The 19,803-nt window shown below is 31.2% G+C and overlaps 2 protein-coding genes across 2 annotated transcripts in view; both read right to left on the minus strand.

Annotated features, from left to right (window-relative positions):
* Positions 1-19,803, minus strand: part of LOC125823682 (BI1-like protein) — a 176,173-nt gene that overhangs the window by 26,677 nt on the left and 129,693 nt on the right. The window lies entirely within an intron of this gene.
* Positions 13,703-18,477, minus strand: LOC125823665 (protein ABCI12, chloroplastic). Its single transcript, XM_049503021.1, has 7 exons — positions 18,084-18,477; positions 16,894-17,010; positions 16,507-16,743; positions 15,766-15,930; positions 15,533-15,608; positions 15,064-15,128; positions 13,703-14,334 (listed from the first exon to the last, which is right to left on the minus strand). Exons 1-7 carry the CDS (start codon positions 18,426-18,428, stop codon positions 14,182-14,184), a joined length of 1,158 nt encoding a protein of 385 aa, XP_049358978.1. The 5' UTR covers positions 18,429-18,477; the 3' UTR covers positions 13,703-14,181.

Here is a 19,803-nt window from a genome sequence, read left to right on the forward strand (position 1 = left end):
TCCATATGAATTAGAAACATACAGGAGAAAATTAGGGCTTCCTAATGCTAGGCCAAATAGTTCAGCAAAAATTTGGGTCTTCTTGGAAGATGGTTGGGTGGAGACAGATTCAACATATACATGTCAACAGTTAACAATGAAGTACCAATTAAGGGGAACGGATGATAAATTCACAGTAATGACAGTGTGTGTAAGGTGTAGTGCTTTGGACAAACTGGAGCTATGGGAAGATTTGGAAAATATTATTGATCACACTATCGGCCCTTGGTTGGTGGGAGGAGATTTCAACACTATAATTGATGAGTCTGAGAAGCTGGGTGGACTGCCAGTGACTAACTAAAAGACGATAGAATTTGCATCTCGTATTAGCGCATATTCTTTGAATGAGCTAAAATTTATTGGAAGTTGTTACACTTGGTGGAATGGTCGAATAAAATATGATTGCATCTTTAAGAGACTGGATAGGGTTTTTGGGAATAATGATTTTATGCAGTTATTACCTAATAGTGAGGTTCATCACTTAATTAGGCACGACTCAGATCATGCACCATTACATGTGATATGTAATGCATTACATGAACAAATTGTGAAGTCGTTTAGGTTTTTGAACTTTCGGACAAAGCACAAGGATTTTTAGAATGTAATGAATGAATGCTGGAATGAAGAAGTTCTGGGGTCCCCTTTTTATATTGTCCATACCAAACTGAAGAAGATCAAAAATGTATTGACATCTTGGAGTAAGAGGACTTTTGGCAATATTTTTCAGAAAATTGCCACTTTTGAAGATATAGTGAAAGCCAAGGAAATGCAGTTAGAAATTTCTCCAACAGAAAAGAATAGGAGCTTACTAAACAAGGCGGAGGCAGATTTGAAGCAATATCGACATATAGAGAAGGAGTAATAGAGACAGAAAGCTAGAATGAAATGGTACATTGATGGAGATAAAAACACCAAGTTTTTCTATAGTTATGTGAAGGGAAAGAAAAGAAAGCTTCATATTAAGGAGATTCAGACAAGGCAGGGAGATATCATTAGCAACTCTCAGAATATAGGTTAAGAGGTAGTCAATGTTTTTAAGAAACAGTTCATGGAATATCAGGAGTGGAATAACGTTGAATTACTTCAATGTATTCCTAAGCTGGTCACAGACGGAGATAATGAAGAGATGGAAACAATGCCAACCAAGGAAGAAGTGAAGCATGTGGTCTTAGATTTTACAAATATGGTGAAGGCCTTTTTTTGTGGATGGGAGTTGCCCAAATATGTGAGTCATACTAATCTGGTACTTATTCCAAAGAAGGAGGAGATTAAAACCTATAGTGACCTTAGACCTATCAGTCTTAGCACTTTTGTAAATAAGACCATATCAAGGTTGTTGCATGAAAGAATAGTAAAAGTGCTCCTTAAAATTATTTCCCCTAATCAGTCAGAATTTGTAAAGGGCAGAAGCATTTCAGAGAATGTGTTGCTGGCACAAGAGATTATTAGGGATATAAACGGGAGGAGTAATTTGCACAATGTAGTGGTCAAGTTGGATATGACAAAGGCATATGATAGGGTGTCGTGGAAATTCTTGGTAAGGGTATTAATGAGCTTTGGGTTCTCTGATGGAGCATCGCATGTTTGGAGGAAAATGATGACAATAAAGAACAAGACTGAACATAACATATGGTGGCAGGTAAAAGCTGGAAATTCTAGTTTCTGGTTTGACAATTGGACTCAACAGGGTGCCTTATACTATGTAGAAGGAGAAAATGCAATAGAAGAGGAACTGGAGGTCCAAGAGTTGATAAGGGGTGGAGAATGAGATATACAGGGATTGAAGAGCAAATTATCTGAAGAAATGACAACACATGCGGTGGAAAACATAAAACCTCCTACTGATTCCTACTGATTCACAGAGTAATGACACGCCTTGGTGGATGGGTAGTACACAAGGCAATTTCACTGTGAAATCAGCCTATGAATTGCTGAGACGGAGAAATGAAAAGAAGGAGGAGTACAGAAGGATCTGGACGAAAGGATTACCTTTCAAGATGAACTTTTTCTTATAGAAGGTTTGGAAAAGAAAGATTGCTACAGATGATAATCTGAAAATCATGAAGATTAGCTTTGTATCGAGATTTGGTGTTGTGAGGTGAAGGCAGAGGAAACAATAACCCATCTATTTCTAACCGCACCCATAACTACTAAGTTATGGAGGCATTTTGCTATTTTTGCAGGGATAGACATTAAAGATATGCACTGGAAGTAAATCATAATGACATGGTGGACAATTGACACAACTCCCAAACTGGTGACAGTATATAGAGCGATGCCAGCTATAATAATGTGGATCATATGGAAGAGGAGAAATGAGATAAAGCATGGAGGAAATGTCACTTTCATGGAGATGGTATGGCAAGTACAAGACTTGGTTTGAAAACTAATCAAAACTTTGTACCCATGGATGAAGATAGGAAAGAAAAGTTGGCCTCACACTATTGCCTTGTTGAAGGAATACAAACCAAGATTATACTGCTTGGGAGTGACATGGTAATTCCCTGAAAAAGACAAGTTAAAATGCACCACTGATGGCATGTTGAGGAAATCCAGGAAAGTGTGCTTCAGATTTATGTGTTCGAGATGAGAAAGGGGATTTGATTTATGCAAAAGCTAGAGGACTCGGAATAGGTATCAATACAGAAGCCGAAGTCTATGTTATTAAAGAAGCGTTTGAGTTTGGTGTAACTCTACATGTACAAGGTATAACCATGGAAACAGACTCACTTACCCTCAAGAGGGTGATAGACACGCAATGGAAGGTTCTTTGGGAATTAATAGAGATAATAGAAGATATAAGGGTTAAACTACAGTCATTACATACACATTTTCAGAGAAAGAAACACTGTGGCAGATGCGCTAGCTAATGAAGTAATAGAAGCACAAAACACAAAGGAGTATCACTGTTTTCAAGACCTACCAGCAAGCATAAGAAAGCAAATCAACATGGACAAATCACAGATCCCTAATCTGAGGAGTAGGACTCGGAGACTCGGAGAATAAGCAGGCAATAATGAAGACAAGAATCATCAATGAAGGAAGAAAAACACATATACATAACACAGAGATTCACAAAAGGGGTTACTTTAATTACAAACCCAAAGGAAATAAGAAGCACAAATATAAGTTTGTTTGCCTTGCAAATGACAATATCTTTGAGATTAAACTAGCTAGATGCTCTAGTTACCAAGATGCATCAGCAAACAGAGGGATAAATGGAGTCTTCCACCACAGCATTCCAGAACAAGCCATAATAATGAGGAACACGAAGGTGAACCGGCAGAATGGAAGTAAAAGAAAAATGAAGGGAAGGAGATCTCACGTGGAGGCGTCTACACACTGTATCTTGATCCATCAGTTACTTGGGGATAAACATCGGCAACCTGATGATTCTTGTCAAAGGCGAGTGAAGATGATCGGCAAAAACAGAACAAAAAGAAAGCAAGGTTTTGGAGCTTACCAAGGCGAGTGAAGATGATCGACAAAACCATGGAGCTGGAAGATACCTAGATGAAGAACAACACAAAGTGGCGACAAAAGGAGAAGAGTACTGCTAAGCATGAGATGCAAAGAAGTCTAGAGATTAGGAAACTTTTTTGTTTCTGTTTTGGACCAGGTAGTTGGGGCCTAGTCTTGCTATGTAAAGACTGATTTTTCTTTTGCCTTATTTTCAATAAAAATCGGTCCAATCATGGACCGAAAATTGATTTTTTTAAAAAAGGTGATTCACTTTCAATATCAGAATCCCTCAAAATCAAGTAAATATGATTTAATAATTTTGAATTTGTATGCTCTGAGATAATCTCCTTTTTTTTTGTATGTTGTCATTTACTTCCATTCAATTTTTACAATTTTAGTTAAGAATATTTAAAAGGACCTCCAAAGAGTTAAGCTCTCAACGAAAAACTAGGATTTATTGAAGAGGTTTATACAAGGCATACCATTTAATGCTTAATGTTTTGGTGATTAACCGTCTTTTGACATGTGTATCATATTAGTCATAAAATACAATTGATACACTGTATAACAAAATCAAATTATAGCTACAGATCGTAAATAGAGAAATTCTTGCCAAGAAGGCCTAATAATGGCCGAACGTTAGTAATTTCTGAAAAAATCTTTGGTGGGATGAATTTCTTAGGTATACAAGGTTGGAGATTAATAGTGTCGCAAATCAAATCCTGACTACATACTTATAAAAGTCATATTTTTTTTAGTTGGGTTATGAACAAAAAAATCTTATATTACATATTTCAATTCAAGCTTAGTTTGTCATATTATTTTCAAAAGCACATAGAATGACGAAAAGTTGGATTATTCTAGTCATCTTCTCAAGATGACTTTGGCTAGTAGCGACTTGAGCTCCTTGTCAGGTCTATGCTCGAGATACTGATCAGTCATTGTCTCATGGATAGTCACCATGATGTTCATTTTCATGTAGATCATCATGATGATGTGTATTATTATAATAATGATATTGAATCTAAAAAAAAAGAGTTGTTAGTACATAATTTAAATATAAAATTATATTATATTATAAATGGAAAGACTTACTTTATGTAATTATTTAATACTAAGAATAATATGGAAACAAAATGATAAAACTCTCATAATTTTCAAAAATGGATAGTTTGAAAATGTAGCATGACTTTTGGAGTTTTTGTAACATTGATATTAGTTTTTAATTAAAAAAATTACCTATAATTTTTTGTCTAACAAAATAGAAGTGCATAAATAATATCTAAAAAAATATGAAAAAATAAACATAAAGAAAAACACGGAGTTTTTAAACAAAAAAATGAAAATATGGAGTCGAACTAGAAACACATAAAGAACAACCAGAAAACACACAGAACACAAAACACAGAAAGAAAAAAATATGCAATACTTCTTTGTTTTGATTATAATGAAATAGAAACACAAAGAAACTAAAAATTATGCAAGAACACGAAAAAGGAAAATATACAAATGCTTTTCTTTTTAATTTTTCTTTGTTTTGAATAACTACCAAAATAAGATAACATAATCAAAAAACACACTATATATTAATTCATTTAAGTATAACCAATGACCAAATTTGATAAAACGTAGAAAACTTCATATATCCACTTAAACCACAAGTAACTACGTATATAATCATCCATCTATGATCTAACTATGCCCAATGAAAAATATGATAAAACAGATTAAGCCAAACTTCAAATAATTAACCACCACATTATCAATCAATATCCCAATAATTTTTAACAATTAAATATAATTCAATATCATTATATCCATATTCTATAATCAATAATGCATAAAAACTGAGAATAAGAGATAAGCTGCCAACATTTCAAAGTCGGCGATATAAAATCGTTATTCAAAATCTCTTAATCATCAACAGTTATTTTTCGACGACGCTAATATCTATATGAGATAAATAGATAATGATTAAGATTATGTATTTCATTATTCATAATATAGCATAAACTATTCTCAAAACACATATTTAAATTTGATCTTTTGACAAAATCATAATTTTAAACTGGCTAATTTAAATTAAGTGGAAAAATATATCAAAGCGTATGTGTACTTTTTTTTGACAATTGGACATGAACTTGATAAAATTATTGATCTAAAATTTTGATAAGAAGCTCATGTTGCTTTGTGTTTGTATACACGTGTGTTATACAATACTTAAAAATAATTCATTTAAGTTAACATAGTAATATTATTGTTATTATTTATATAAGAAAGAATTGATTCAAATTAGTAAGATATTAGCATACATTTGTAATACAATTTTTTGGATATTATTATATAAATTTTTATCTACTAATATGAAGATATGACTAGTTTAACTTAAACTTCTAAAATATTCTACAAAGTAGGTAATTATTATTTATTTCTGTAACAAACTCCAGTATTGTCAAAATAAAATAGAATAATTAAATTTATTATGAAATTGAAAATTTTGGGGGACAAAATTTTTGATGAGATAATTTACATGTCAAAACTTATATTTTCTCATAAACATGAGAACTCAACAACTTATGAAAAATATCAAAATTTAACCATCTCTTATACAATCTTTTTAAATGAACAAATCAATTATGAACAAGGTATCATAATATTTTAGGTATAATACCTTGTCCTTTCATGATGTTTAAATTAATTGTTACTTTCGGGGAAAAACTAAGAGTACTTATCATACTAAGAAGTATGTGTTATGTAAAAAAAACGACAAAAATTATTGTAAAGTTACTTTTATAAACTTTCAATAATTTGGATCAAATGTCTCAAAGCTTTTATCCTAATACATTTAGAGTTTGAAGGTACTCAACCTATTAAATCGAAGGTCTATGAATCTAAATCGTTCATTTATATGACTTTATGATATAGAGATATTTACGTTTTCGCGAGATTGCGAATGGGAAGTGGAGCCCCTAGGTCAGTGAAAAAGAGATACATGTCATCTTCTTCTATGTGATTGCAATGCTTATAAATACAGAGACTTCTTACGTTTTTAGGCGTATTTTCACGCCTGTGGAGCAAACGAATGAGAGTTGTAGTTTTACTTTAAGGTAAATAAATATTGATGAGTTGCTACGTGTTTCACCTATTTGTTGGTGATCTTATACTTTTGATATCATTAAGATTTCTTGTTCAGAAATGTATCATTGACTAATGAACAATTTCTTAATAAAAACCTTAATGATATTAATACAGTATATTAGTATCAATTAAGCGAAATTAGTTAGGGTATATAGTGTAATTATTTAGTGGGGTATGAATGTAAAGGGGTATATGTTTGTAATTATTTTACTTTTATATGGTATTTGTTTAGTTTCCCCTTATTATGTAAAAATTATGCAAACCACATAGTGTAAAATAGAAATTACCTCCTATCCCTACTCTTTCACAAATTACAAAAATCCCATCGTTTTAATAAGTATCGGATACATCATTACGCCGTGTGATACATTATATTTGATGTATGATTATCAGTTTGTTGCATGAGGTAAGGGATTAGAAACTAAAAATTTAATTACATCCCCCCAAATACGCTACCATTATTAAGTCCCTCAAAATATGGCTAAATTTATTTGTTTCAAACATTCAGTTTCAGTCTATATGAAACACTAAAATAATTAGAAAATACAAATTTTGAATTGTTTATCTCTGTTCGTCCAAAAAAAACTTCAGAAACGTGGTGCATAATTTTTCAGTCACAAAATTTCATTAATGTAATTATTATCATACTTATCAGATACAAAAATGTCATTATTATCACACGTATCAAATACATAATTTCTGAAGTCCTAACTGAACTAAACATAAAATTAAAAGCGAAAATAAACATTTTTAAACCTCAAAACTCTTCCAAAATCAAAACTATATTATTATAAGGGCAATAAATACTCCAAAACACTAATTAATATATCTTAAAAAACAAAAAGCATTGCATATGTCTGTGAACAGTAACATAGAAAACTAACTAGCCTACATTAACAAGTTCATTTTCTGCTACTGGGTTTAAGACACTCTTCAGCCTTGGAGGGTCATCGTTATCGCTAACATATCCAACATTGGCCTTGTCGAGACCATACTTCCATAACAGCGTTGCATATTTTTTTGCGAAGATAATCACTTCGAAAGCTATCATATGACATGTTGATTTCGTCACTCAAGAATTCAGCAAATGCAGCTACGAACATTCCGCAATCACTAAAAAAAAAAGATCAACATAATGATGTTGATACTTAATAGAAACAATAAGCTTACAGATGATACATAAGAATGTAAAAGTGTACTTGATACGTAATTCTAACTACAGATTATAAATATGATGTTGATACTTAATAGAAACAATAAGCTTTTAGATGATACATAGGAAGGTAAAATTGTACTTGAAACATAATTATAACTATAGATTATAAATATGATGTTGATACTTAATAGAAACAATATGCTTTCAGATGATACATAAGAATGTAAAATTGTACTTGATACATAATACTAACTACAGATTATGAATTAGTCAACTTGATACTTAATAGAAACAATAAGCTTTCAGATGATACATAAGAATGTAAAATTGTACTTGATACATAATACTAACTACAGATTATGAATTAGTCAACTTGATACTTAATAGAAACAAGGGAAAATACATCATTGCCCCATTAAACTAAGACCTGTTTTTTACAAAGGCACTTGAACTTTGTGGGGGTCCTATTACCCCCCTCTTCTTATGTAGAATGAATTTATTGTCCCATTACATACCTATGTGGCATGTAGAGTGTAGTTCACTCTCTGATAGCGAGTGAGCTGAGTCAAAACGTAAATATATATTTATTTAAGTATTTATTTAATTAGAAATGTTATTTTTTTTCTTTTATTTATTTTATTGTACTTTCTCCATTTTTTGTCTTTTTGCTATCTTCTTCCCCAAAACTCAAAAAAATCAACTATCTCATCTCTATCTTCTTCAACTTAGAAAACCCATTTACTTCACTCGTTTTTTTTTTTCCTTGTCTTCTTGCTTCTCTTTGTTCCCTTTTCTTCTTTTGTCCCTTATTTTTTCAAAAATAATAATAATTGTGAACCTCCTTTGATAATATTTTTTTTATTTTTTTTAAAATGTAGTTCTTTAGCATCGATTCGAGAGTATTATAGTATTTCATTACCTCCATCATAATGGAGTTCCGCTGCATAATTGTTTTAATATTGGAAAGAAGATGATAGATTGAAGGTGATTATTAATTTTCAATTTATAATTTATTAGTAATTTTATTTTGATTTAATAATGATTTGATGAGATTTTAATAATGGCATGATGAAGGCTACTCCATTGGCGGCGATGGTGGCCAAGTCGAGGACTTGCAGTGATGGCGGCTGGCTAGATGGAAGGTTGCAACAACGAAAAAGAGTGATAAAGAAAGAAGAAGAAAGAGAAAAAAAAAAGAAAAAAAATGAAGCTAATAAAATAAGAAAAACAAAAATGAAAATAAAGATTAAAAATTAAAACTTTACATGTGTCAGATAATAATTGGTGCGTGAGCGCACTTTCTTTTTTGCAATTGAGGGTGGCTGAAAAGTGGGATTTTTATAACACTTCAAAATTGTTTAAGGGGGTAATAGAACCCCCGCAAAGTTCAAGTGTCTTTTTAAAAAATAGGTCTTAGTTTAATGGGGTAATTATGTATTTTCCCTAGAAACAATAAGCTTTCAGATGATACATAAAAATGTAAAATTGTACTTGATACATAATACTAACTACAGATTATGAATTACTCAACTTGATACTTAATAGAAACAATAAGCTTTCAGATGATACATAAAAATGTAAAATTGTACTTGATACATAATACTAACTACAGATTATGAATTAGTCAACTTGATACTTAATAGAAACAATAAGCCAAATTATGAAACATTATGTTGTTCTGCAACATACATGTAATCCTCTAATTTGAACTTTAAACTTTCATACACTTTTGAGAACAAAAAAATGACCAATAATGCTTTTTCTGGTAAAATGAATAAATGACACACAAAACAACCATTTGATAAATTAATAATAACTATCAACAGTTCTATCTCATTATTTGAATTTTAACTTTTTGATACATTAGTCGTAATAAATTAACAAATATATCAAAAATTAGGGTTTTGTGTAACAAATGAAGAATTTAATCAATATACATAATAATTTTTAATTAACAATAATGTATCTACTATTACACAAAACTCATTACATGTTAATACAGAAAATTACAAAAAAAAAGAAAAAAAATTAAAATACATACCGTTGGTAGTGCAGATCTAGATATGGCAGGGGCGACCTTTCTACCCCTTTTCTTGGGTGTTTTTGCATGTGCCTCCGTTTTAGTTTTTGACTAATTGGGTAATCCCCAAACTAAAAGACGGATGATCCATGAATTATTAGAAAATAAAAAAAAATGAAAAAAAAAGTTGAAGATGAAGAGACTACCTATTTCAAATTCTGAAATTGGTTGAATGGAGTGCGAAATAGTTTGAAATTCAAACTTGGAATATGAATCTGTTGAGAAGATGGAGGAGAATTTTTTGGAAGGGAAGTGTTCGTGAACAGTAAAGTGGGAGAAATTAGAGGAGAGTAAATTTAGGGGTGGTAACTAATGGTTTGAAATTTTTAATAATAATGTATCTACTGTAGTTTAGTTTTTGGGAATATGAATTTTTGAAATTTTTTAAAATTGTAGGGAGTTATTGTGAATACATTAACTAAGGTTGTGTATTCTAGTTATTTTTCATATTATAAAAGAGAGTTTAGGCCCAAGTATAATATATATTATACTTGTGGGACTTTTAAAATTCTATTTTATACCCAAGTATTTTTTATAATATATAATAGAGTTTAGGCCCAAGTATAATATATAATATTCAAGATTGGGACTTTTCCCAATCTTGAATATTATATATTATACTTGTCAAGATTGGGACTTTCTTGAATATTATATATTATATTTATTATATAGTAGAACTTGGGCATAAACACCCTTTTAAAATAATATAAAATATGTATATATATCTCTCACAAATGGAAAAGTCTCAATCAAGGAAGCAACATATATCATTTACAAATGACTTAAAAAGCTTTAAAATATTTAAAAGCTATATAATAAAATAGATTGACTCTCAAAATTTTATCAGACTCACATATATTGGGACACAAAAATAACACATATCATTTTAATATTACCAAAAAAGTATTATAAATAATAATAATTAACAACTTAAAATATCTGAAAGACATTTTAAAAGGGTTAATTTTGTAATTTTATCCATATCACATAAATTAGGACAAAGTGACTAGTAATGTACATCATTTCAAAGTTACATAAAAATATTATAAATCACAATAATTAATAACTTCAAACATTTTAAAAAAAAATATGAAAATTTTGATGACTCTCCAAATTTCATTTCTGTCACATAAATTGAGACAACAAAAATAACATATATTGGGTCCATTTTAATTTATTTGTCTTTTTTTTTATTTTTTTTATATTTAAAAATTGTGTAAAAATACTATAAATCATGATAATTGACAACATAAAATATGTTTTGAAAAAAAATACAAAAAATTCCACTGATTCTTCAAGTGAATCTATCGTAAAAATACTATAAATCATGATAATTGACAACATAAAATATTTCAAAAATGTTGTATGTGGGTAGTCTTATTATGCCTTAAATAGCGTCAAAGAAAGTACATGTTTGTGATAAAAAAAAACTTATTCCTTTATCCACGCAAACAATCGCTTCAAAAACTCGGTTATTAGCCCCAAAACATACCATTTATATTATTGGGCCCGTGCATAGCACGATATGTGTGTGTATATATATATATATCTCACAAATGGAAAAGTCTCAATCAAGGAAGTAACATATATCATTTACAAATGACTTAAAAAACATTAAAAATTACAATAATTATCAATTTAAATTATTTAAAAGTTATATAATAACATAGGTTGACTCTCAGAATTCTCTCAGACTCACATATATTGGGACAGAAAAAATAACAAACATCATTTTAATATTACCAAAAAAGTATTATAAATAATAATAATTAACAACTTAAAATATCTTAAAGACATTTTAAAAGGGTTAATTTTGTAATTTTATCCATATCACATAAATTAGGACAAAGTGACTAGTAATGTACATTATTTCAAAGTTACATAAAACTATTATAAATCACAATAATTAATAACTTCAAACATTTTTTTAAAAACTATGAAAATTTGGATGACTCTCCAAATTTCATTTCTGTCACATAAATTGAGACAACAAAAATAACATATATTGGGTCCATTTTAATTTATTTGTCTTTTTTTTTTATATTTAAAATTGCGTAAAAATACTATAAATCATAATAATTGACAACATAAAATATGTTTTGAAAAAAAATACAAAAAATTCCACTGATTCTTGAAGTGAATCTATCGTAAAAATACTATAAATCATGATAATTGACAACATAAAATATTTCAAAAATGTTGTATGTGGATAGTCTTATTATGCCTTAAATAGCGTCAAAGAAAGTACAGGTTTGTGATAAAAAAACTTATTCCTTTATCCACGCAAATAGTCGCTTCAAAAACTCGGTTATTAGCCCCAGAATATACCATTTATATTTTGCACGGGCAACATTATCTAGTTTGCAAATAAAAGAGAGAGTGTATTACACACACTAGTGAGGTATGTTTCTCAAACTAATAAGTGATAGTTTAGGTATGAAACTTCATAGGCGGAGCCAAGGTTAGGACTTAGGAGTTTGGGGGTTCTAAATCAATTTTGTTTGAGGGTTCACATGTCAATATACATATATTTATTTAATTTTCTAATACAAATATAGGATCTACGACAAAACTAGTGGGTTCGTCTGAACCAATGAACCCCCACCTAGCTCTGCCTCTATGAAACTTACACTTCCGATAGTTTAGGTATGAAACTAAAAAGAAAAAAAAAAATTACCAACAATCACTTCACGAGTATGATTATTTTATTTATTTTTACAAAAAAAAACTATGAATATTCTTGCAAAATATAAACTTATGTATTAAGTTTTAAATTTAAAAAAATTCAAATCCTAAACTTGAAATTGAAATTCTACCTTTAAGGTGAACTTTAATTTGAAATTTAAAAAAATGAAATTGAAATTTTGTTCTAATGTCACAAATAAACAAAAATGTCAAATAAAAATCTTAAATTTAAAGTCAAAATTGCTGGTCAAACCACCCTTTGTATTTTTTTTCTTGTTCTCATTAAGTTAGACTCAATTTTATTCTAATCACCTTTGTTTTTTCTCAGTTTCTTCCACTTTTTTATTATCTCTGATTCAAATTTAGAATATTAAGAAAATCATGTCAGGAAGCATTTTTCTCTACATAGTTTATATAATGTATATTACAAATTTTATCATACTTCGTGGAGGTAGAGAGAATTTCTGAAATACCATCGGCTCAAGTGCAACAATCATAATAATTATTAAGGGAATATGACAGTGAAAACATGACAACTAACACATCCAGACAAGGAACAACACAAGAATAGCGTCATATATCTGAAACACAATAAACAATAGAAGGTTAACATATATCAAAAAGCAAAAAAAATACACAAATAAAGGTAATACTACGACTTACACGGTGCTCCTCACTATCACCAAACCTGATCACACCAAAAAAGAGATAACACTTAACTACTTACTACCCTTCTACTCTAATCTGACCTCCATACCTTCCTATCTAAACGTCAAAATTTTTAACTAAAAGAACTTCAATCAAAATTGAATCTTTTTTGTATTCACTAGGCAAAAGAAGAATACCAATCTGGTTATTTTCCTTTTTTCAGGCACCAAAAGTTCCCTGCATTTCAGGTATAGATTATACTGTATACAGACAACACTTCAATGGTGCCTTAACATAAAGAAAAAAAAAATAGAAAAAAAATCACATTGCAGTTTCTAACAACACTTGAAAGTTTTTGTCAACCCAGCCAGAAGCTCATAATTTTGCAACACCCAAATCTTCGTGGCGAGAGCTAGAATGATTGCAGTTACCACGGATTACACAAGGATCTGATGATTTTCTTTTAAGGACTAATACTGTTTGTAAGTTTGTGATCACCAGTTAGCTTCTCTTGAGCTGAACTTGTTTAAAAATCCCATCTCCTGATACAGAGATAATCCGGAACATCACATTGAGATTCCAGGAGAAGTAACTTGTTCATCCAGAAAATGTAAGTTTCGATCACCTTTACGTAATGGGAAACCAGGTCCAAACACTTCCATAGCCATTTCATGCAGCTGCCACGTCAATAACGACTTCAATGCTCATCACAGATAGAGGGAGAGAGCAACCAACCCACTTTTGAGATTAGGATAGTTATGGTCAGCAACTTTCAATTGATAAAGGAAATTGATTTGACTTCTTCTTCATGGACATCTGCTAGGAAAGAATCCAACTTTTTTCTAGAAAAAGAGTACAAATGTGGAGGAAGAAGAAGAGAAAGAAGTTTGAAGAGAAGTGTTAATCACTGTTTTGGAGGTTAAGATAGTTGAAGGTCAAGCGATGGATCTTTTTCAGATGATTAGACATGTTTTTATTGTATAAGGTACTTAGGCAAAGTGACTAAGGCTATTAGACCAAAAAGGCATGATATGGAAATATAATTTGCAACTCCACTAGATGAGTCTGCTGACAAGAATATTTTGTGAGTGGTGCTGTCCCCTCGAAAACCTCTAACAATCATTGCCTACAAGAAACACAAAGATTTAGAGTAGTGCATAATAGTAAAATCTAATACAACCTAAAGAAAGAAAAACTACAACTTAATAGACAAACAGATTTATTCTGTTCTCAGGAAATAACAAACACAACCACAAGATGCTACAATCAAATTACTAATACAATGCAGTGAACTAATGTTCTACATCCATCAGCACTAAATCAACTCAGTAAGTGCAAACTCCACGGCTTATGGTTTTTATCCTATATTAGATCTACACGTCCCCGGTTAATTCATATCCATTAGACATTAAAAAGATCTGATTTTGTGTGGCTTGCAAAGTATATGAATTGGAATCACATTATTTTGTTCTAGCCTCTTAACAATGACTAGAGTGCAAACCTGTTTCTAGGACTTTAAGCAGCTTAAGCACTCATAATTTAGTTTCAATAAATTGTTGCTGGTATTGATGGTTCGACCACCATAAAATGTCCACAATTCAACTCATAATGTTGCTTCACATTTCACCATGAAGTATGTCCCATTCCACATACTGATATTTGTTTATTTTATTTTTGTAACTATACTTTCATATTTGTACAGTGCAGAATGAAACATTTAACATTGACTGATCTCTTGTAGAATACAGGCAGAGGGAAAAAAAAACACCTATTTGAAGCCAAACAAAAACCAAAACACAGAGGGAAGGATCAGCTGGATAAATGCTAAAATAAGACATCATGTTATAAATCACACCTGAGATATCTGCTCTGCATGAACAAAAATATTTCTGAATATCCGACGAATATATGTGAAGAAAACTGCAAGAGATCAAATTCAGTATCTTAAAGAGCAGAAAGCAATAACTTAAGGATAAAATCACAGTAGGGAAAAGATGAGGGTTTCACAAAATTAAGAATGGAACAACATTTGGTCACCATGAAACAGACATTTTTCTGTAGTTGAGAAACAGTAACAACACTGGAACAGGATCATATGTACTTCATCGTTTGCAAGGCAAATTTTTTAATTAGGGAAAAGAGTTGAACTATTAGGAGATCCTGTTATCTTCTGTGTATAGTATTAACATAGTAACCGACTAACTCAATTGGAGTGCACTAAAGAAAACTCTTCACAAACAGAAGAACTTTGAAGAGAAGTGTTATCGGTGAATGACACAATTTTAAAATGCAATGAAATAGGTTCTCTTCAATGATACACTAACCATCTATCGTCTCCAACATTGTCATCTGCTGCCAATTAATCCTACGAGATACAATACCAAGAGCAACATTTCGGACCTGCCAGAATTATTACCAAAAAGAATCAGAATTTTATAACTGTCCCCTTTTTTTCTTGTGAAGAATTTTCAAACTATTGCCGACTATAATCAGTGCATTCTACATAATAATAACTCCACCTCTATTGAATTTAATACAAAGAATAACGCTTACTCACCTCATCAAACACAAGATTGATAAATCTCAAGGAGAGCAGGAGAGTAAGGATAACTTCAGCAACAGGGACACCAAGGTTGGCCAAAGGGGATATAAACCACCGCAAGGCAAAAGCTATCTGCTCCGGTGTTGTGGTTGATAGGAATACACTTGCACTTTGGAAGATCTTTAATCAAACAAGAACTAATTTAGAATCAGAGTGTTACTGAGAGTTAAATTCAAACAAGCCTGCAGGCACTTGACGATGATTGTTTCCTTAAGTTCAGGAGAGAACAGAATATTGGAGTCCAGAGGGGATAATGCGATATTCAGGAACGAATTTCTTTAATTGTCAATTCCTTGTACAGCTTTCTCAAATCCAGAAAATTCACTTCTCAAATAGTTCGGTCTATAGGTTTATATTACTTTTAAGATTCCCAATCTTTACCAAGCAATTCAAAAGATTCAACAAATTCTGAATTTTAGACAAGTTGACTTAAACAGAATAGCCGGACTGTATTTTTCTTCTTAAAGCTGCATTAAAGAATGTTAGATTGAAGGTGGAAGATCTTCAAGTTTGACCTTAAACATTAACTGACTGAAACTAGATCACATTAACTAGATAAAAAAGCAGCCACTTATTTAGATGATTAAGAAAGCAACCATTCGTTTTCATTTGAAAAGTGTAGCTTGATGCTGCTAGAAAGAATACAGAACTAGTTTGCTATGTTGACTCAACAACAAATGGCAAGTCACTACTCACAGTGAAGGTTAAACATGCTGATGTAGTAGCGGTTGATAAGCCTTTTCTGGTGAGTTGTAATGGCCCCAGCTTCAAGATTACATATTTATAACCTTCCAAAGATGCAGGAAAAGATGGTAATCCCATCATTGAAGGTGGGGGAGCTCTTGAAGAGATGAGGGAAGGTGCACTATCAGTGCTTAGGCCCAACATTATAAATAAGATCCCGGACAGCAGTGTGACTCTCCCGAGTTGATCCTGTTACCATATTAGACAATCAACAAGAGAACTCTCAAGCATTGGAAAATTTGTAGTGAAACAAACAAGACAAATGGCCCATTAGTCATCAGAAATAGAAGAAAAACAATTAAAAGCATGAAACTCATTAAGACTCACGGCCAAACTTACCTTCCACACTTGTGAAGGCTGGACCAAAATAGATAGTATAGCTAAGTACACAACCAATGACAAACGTATGACTACATTTGATTTTGCCGGTAAAATAACCAGAGTAAAGAGCCATGCCTGCATAACCAAGAAATGGGGGATCCAGAGTAAAATCAGTCTTTAACTACAGAACAGATGACATCGTGAATGAAAGAAACAGAATAAAACAACCTTTCTTTCAACACCTAACATGACCTCTCTTAGTGAAGAAGAAAGCAATAAATGCCAAGCATAATGCTTGTAGAACTCGTGGAAAACAGATGCCACAATACTTAAGCAGTGCTGATTATAAATATTCCATTATGCTATGGGCAAGACATGCAGCTTCAGAAGGGATATACTCCATCCACTTCCTGCAGCAAAAGATGACCCCAATGTCTATCAAGCAATTATATTAACCCCTTGACCACCAACCTAGCTCCGTCACATTTCTTAAATTAACTTCCTCAGTAGAATGTTAAACCCTTTTCGATTACACACCCTCGAGTCTGGAACTATGTTAAGCAAATAACAATAAAAAAATCTGAAATTAGTGCAAGTATTTATAGAATTTTTCATTACAATCACAACTGCGTCTGTGTCTCACTCTCAAACAAGCTGGGGCCGGCTGAAAATCTCTGATTACTTATTTTAAAAAAACTGATATAGGATTCCCGTGATCAGCACCAATTCTACGTTCATACCAACAAAGAACGGACAATGAGATTATATAAATTCAATTGCTAAAACCGAGAAATGCATTTTAAAGACATCAAAGCAAGATCTCAAAATGAAAGAACGAGCTCTTTTGCTAGCCCCTATCTCTAAGAACAGCATAGTTCACAAAATGCAGCTCTATGAATCCACTTAGCATAGTGAAAAAAAACATGTATAACATGTTTCACAACCTGCTCTGATTAACTAAAATTAAACATTTTCCTTTTATGGTCTTTAATCATTAGCACAACTAAACAAGCAATCCCAATTATTGAACCATCCAATACAATCAGAAACAACCCATGGACACACACAGCTAAACAAGAAAACCCAATTACTGAACCATATTGTACACTTCAGAAACAACCCATAAAAACTGAAAACTCCCAATAATCAAATTAAACAAGTTCAACACTTTTCACACTAAAAACCTCAAAAAAGACAAATTTTTATACCAATTTGATTCTTGGATCAACAGAGTGCACAAAAGTGAATGGAGCAGGTATGTACTGTGCAATGGGGCTAGAAGTTGCTCCAGATATAGCTCTAAATAGTTTATCAGCTCCAAGAAACTTTTTTGGTGACCATTTATCAAGAATTTCTGCCCAGTTCACTGCACCCTTAACACCATCACTATTTGCTGCACAATTGATAATGACTCTTGATTTTTTTGGTTGAAGATGCAGGAAAAGGGGCTCTGTTCTTAGATTTGGAGTGAAGTGATTCTTAGGTGTGAAGGCATGGATTGAAGAAAGTGTTGGTGTTAGAGTTGGGTAGTTGTGGAGGAAATTAGCATACATGGGTGATGTGATGAGGAAGAGAGATTACAGGGATGTGAATGAAAGGAAATTGTAAAAAAAAAATCTTCCTTTTGTGTCCAATTGGAATGTTTTATGAGGGGTATAAATGTGATTTTTAATTTTCTTTAGCTTATATTTATGTCTTTTATATTTGGATGTGCACGAGTATGTATTTAAATTTGTATAAAATTGAATAAATAGATTGTCATATATGGCGTCTTACGTGACAATTTGTGTCGACGTAGCATTCTCTACATTATGTCACATAGAAGGTGTGTATCTACTGATTCAATTTTATGTAAATTTAAATGTCTATTTGTACACACTCAATATTAAATGACATAACTATAGACTGATATAAGTCAAAAGTCATATTTATGTATTATGTGTTTATAATTTGATACTCTTTTGTCTAACAATACTTGTCCACTATTGTCTTTGGACACTTCTTAAAAAACTATAAATAAAAGAATAATTTTATTATATCACCATTTAAATATAATTAATATAATATCTTGAAAAATGTAATAAAAAATAATTATAATTAATGATAAAGATAAATTAGGAATTAAGTGTAAAATTATTCATTGATATAGCATAATTTCAAGGGAAAATGACAAATATTCTTCCGAACTATCATAAATGGTATGTACATACCCTCCGTCATACTTTTGGACTTGGTGCCCCTGTCATCCAACAACTAGAGCATATATACCATTTATACTAACGGACATACACGTGTCATAATCTTATCTACCGATCCGATATTTACTAAATATCGAATCGACGGATAAAATTGTGTCACGTGTCCCTATTTAGTCTTCCGTTAGAGTGACGGACATATATGCTCTAGTTTTTGGACGGCAGTGCAGCAATGTCTCAAAAGTATCATACGATAATTTAGAGGTATATTTGCCTTTTTTCCCTAATTTCAATGGCTCTTCTCTTGACAAATTTCCACAATACGAAAAAGATTTGACACGCATACCTAGAATATTTAATTGATGAAAAATACTCATTTTGATACTTTTTATTTGTCCAATTTTATTTATCATTTTTGACAAATTAAGAAAAGATAATATTTTTTATCTAATTATATTCTCAATTTATTTAAAGAGTAAAATATTTTTGAAGAAGGAAGAACCTTTTTAATGAGTAAAGTGATTTTGAAATTCTATCAATTAATATAGGTAAAATAGTAAACTCACTATATATATCAATTATTATTTTCTTAATAAATGTGTCAAGTCAAAATGTACAAGTAAATCAGAACGACAGAGGGAGTACTTTGTTTATGAGAAATTCAAAATTCGATTTGTGGTGATTCTTTTAGTGGCAAGTTCAACAATTCTTCTTATTAAAATGTACAATTCAT

This window comes from Solanum verrucosum, unplaced genomic scaffold, assembly GCF_900185275.1.
Source record: "Solanum verrucosum unplaced genomic scaffold, falcon-dt-bn FXZP01000093.1, whole genome shotgun sequence".
NCBI classification, from domain to species: Eukaryota; Viridiplantae; Streptophyta; class Magnoliopsida; order Solanales; family Solanaceae; genus Solanum; species Solanum verrucosum.